The sequence below is a fragment of the Cynoglossus semilaevis genome, chromosome 1 (genome assembly GCF_000523025.1).
Source record: "Cynoglossus semilaevis isolate Cse_v1.0 chromosome 1, Cse_v1.0, whole genome shotgun sequence".
Lineage (NCBI taxonomy): Eukaryota > Metazoa > Chordata > Actinopteri > Pleuronectiformes > Cynoglossidae > Cynoglossus > Cynoglossus semilaevis.
In genome coordinates this window covers 1856768-1859794 of record NC_024307.1, presented here as the reverse complement: position 1 = coordinate 1859794, position 3027 = coordinate 1856768, and the positions used below count along the sequence as shown (strand labels likewise).

At 54.8% G+C, this 3027-nt stretch overlaps 1 protein-coding gene across 1 annotated transcript in view; it reads left to right on the top strand.

Moving 5' to 3' along the window:
- lrfn5a (leucine rich repeat and fibronectin type III domain containing 5a) overlaps window positions 1–1492 on the top strand; it is a 35466-nt gene extending 33974 nt beyond the window's left edge. The window contains 2 exon segments of the mRNA XM_008310678.3: window positions 93–501; window positions 504–1492. Of these exon segments, the coding sequence (XP_008308900.1) occupies window positions 93–501; window positions 504–970 (876 nt within the window). The 3' untranslated portion in view covers window positions 971–1492.
- Window positions 1493–3027: the final 1535 nt, after the last annotated feature.

The window sequence follows — 3027 nt, the reverse complement described above, 5'->3', positions numbered from 1 at the left end:
CCCCCCGCTCCAATAACTCTTCTTTATGACCTTGATCCAAACTGAACACACGATGGCGCTGTCACTAACCTCTGGGTTGTCTCCGTCTGCAGGTGTGTAACCACGGTGACGGTGCTAAAGGTGTTTCACTGTCCATGACCAACGTTCACTCCCAGACCAACGGGCAGCAAACACGGGGCTGCACCGTGACCCCCAGCGGCTCCAAGCACGACCTCCCAGGAGGCACCAAGAGACGGAGCGGAGCGGCAGGAGGAGACGACGGCGACGACGGTAAAGACTTGTTGATCCGGTCCTCGGACCCCTCCCCGCCCGACTTCACCTCCGCGTCGGGGCTCAGCGCGCCGTGGGCGGCCAGGAGTCCCACGGCCGCAGAGGAGGAGAGGAAGAAAGGAGGTGAGGAGAGGCCTCCTGCTGGCATCTCCTCCCCCGCTGCCCCCCCCACTTCACTGCCCAAACCAAAGCGAAAGCGCTCTCCTCCTCTTCCACCGTCTCCTCTCTGCTCCTCCCTTCGACCACCGTTTTAGAGAACACCAACTTCAACAACTCCACCTCGCTCCACCAGACCTCACCCCCCTTTCTCCCCCTCCACTTCTCCAAACATCTCGCCGCAGCGAGCCCCGTTCCGTCCGTTCGATTCAGAGATACGCCCGTTCTGCGTCGGGCTCCGCGGGCCTCCTCCTCCTCCTCCTCCTCCTCCGCCGCCGCCGCCGCTGCTCACTCCTCCACCAAGTACCAGACTCTCCCTGTAGAAGAAGGAGCGAGGAGCAAAGCGAGGAGGAGGTACTCGCTGAGCGAAGGAGGTTCAAAGACTCACTCGTCTCTTCAGGGGGGAGGAGCCCCCGGTCTGGGCCGCTTACTGCGCAACAAGCGGAGCCAATCAATGAGCGGGATGCTCCTCCCCAAAGACGGAGACGAGGACTCGGAGAAAGGCCAGTGTGACTCGGACTGGATTTTAGAAAGTACCGTCTGAAGACGAGTCGCTGCACTGTCGTACGGATGGGTTTCTACACTGTGTGTGTTCGTGTGTGTGTGCGTGTGTGTGTGTGTGGGGGGGGTGAGCTTTGCTGTTCAGGACATTGTTTTGGGTTGTTTTATTTTGGTGTGACGTGGACGGTGTGTGACGTGTTGTCCTGTAGGGGGCGCCTGCAGGAGTGTGCGTCTGTTTTTTTCAAAGCTCTCTCTTCAGTTTTGTTGACGTTTCTTCTGGCTCGTCCAGTGAGTAGGAAACCTGTCTCGTCCTCCTGTTCGTCTCATCCTTTTAACTTTAGAGCACAAAAGAAACACGGGCCACGGTTTGGTTACCACACCTCCAAGTTTACCATTGTCTGAAACACAGGAGCAGTGACAGAAAAGAAAAGAGTCTGACGACGGCAGAGGACGGCAGAGGACGGCAGTCAGTGCCTTCTTTATCACTGGAACAACTGTTGGTACAACTGGAGTCTAGGACAGAGGGACAGGAGGGACGGTCAGGACAGAGGAACGGTCAGGACAGAGGGACGGTTAGGACAGAGGAACACAAGGGCAGCGGGACGGTCAGGAAAGAGGGAGAGAAAGACGGTCAGGACAGAGGGACGGTTAGGACAGAGGAACACAAGGGCAGAGGGACAGGAAGGACGGGTAACACAGAGGGACGCAAGGACAGAGGGACAGTCAGGACAGAAGGACCGAGGGGACAGCGGGAGAGAGGGACAGGAGGGACGGTCAGGACAGAGGGACAGTCAGGACAGAAGGACCGAGGGGACAGCGGGAGAGAGGGACAGGAGGGACGGTTAGGACATAGAGACACAAGGACAGAGGGACAGGAGGGACGGTCAGGACAGAGGGACAGTCAGGACAGAAGGACCGAGGGGACAGCGGGAGAGAGGGACAGGAGGGACGGTTAGGACAGAGGAACACAAGGACAGAGGGACGGTCAGGAAAGAGGGAGAGAAGGACGGTCAGGACAGAGGAAGTCAGGACAGAGGGACAGTCAAGACAGATGGACGATCAGGACAGAGGGACAAATCCAGGATCAGACAGATTTCACACGAAGCCTTTCTACTGAACTGTCGTTTTCACCACTTCACACAGACATGGACTTCATGGACTTCATGGACTTCAAGGACTTCAAGGACTTCCTGGACTTCATGGACTTCATGGACTTAAAGGACTTTAAGGAGTTCATGGACTTCATGGACTTAAAGGACTTTAAGGAGTTCATGGACTTCATGGACTTCAAGGACTTCAAGGACTTCCTGGACTTCATGGACTTCATGGACTTCAAGGACTTCATGGACTTCGTGGACTTCAAGGACTTTAAGGACTTATGAAAAAATGAATATTTTTAAAGGGAAGAATAAAAAAAAACCTGTGATCTTTTCATCCACGGTGGTCCAACCTGAGGTCCGTGTTGGTCCTTCTGTACAGAGTCCAGAACCCTGTTGTTGTGTAAAATAAAAAAAAGGTTCCAATGAAAAGTGAACCCTTGAACCATGTGTTTTCTCTGCCTTTATATCAGACTGGACCATGTGACACCTGTCCAACAGACAGAGGACAGATCTGGTCCTGGTTCCTGAGGGACCGTCCCTTCATCAGTCAGAACAACTAGTTGTCCCAGTTCTCTGACGTGTGGACCATCATGCACACACATGGTCCACACAATGACCGGGTATGGTTTTATGGTTGACCTGAAGACTGACTCTCTTCCTTGGTCCCTGAGACCTGAGACCTGAGACCCCGGTCTTCAGGAGGTCCCTGTGGACCAGGTGGACCAGGTGTGACAGCAGCAGGTAAACGAAGGCTCTCACTTTACTGAACTGCTGGTTCGTGGACTGACACGTGTCCTGAACCGACCTGAGGACAAAGACAGGTGATTAAGGAGAGTGGGACCAGGAACCCAACACCTCAGCACCAGCAGCTCAGGTTCTCGGCTCCGTTTTACATTTCAGCAGCAGGTGACGTCATCATCAGGTGACGTCATCATCAGGGGACGTCATCATCAGGTGACGTCATCATCAGGGGACGTCATCATCGGCTGACGTCATCATC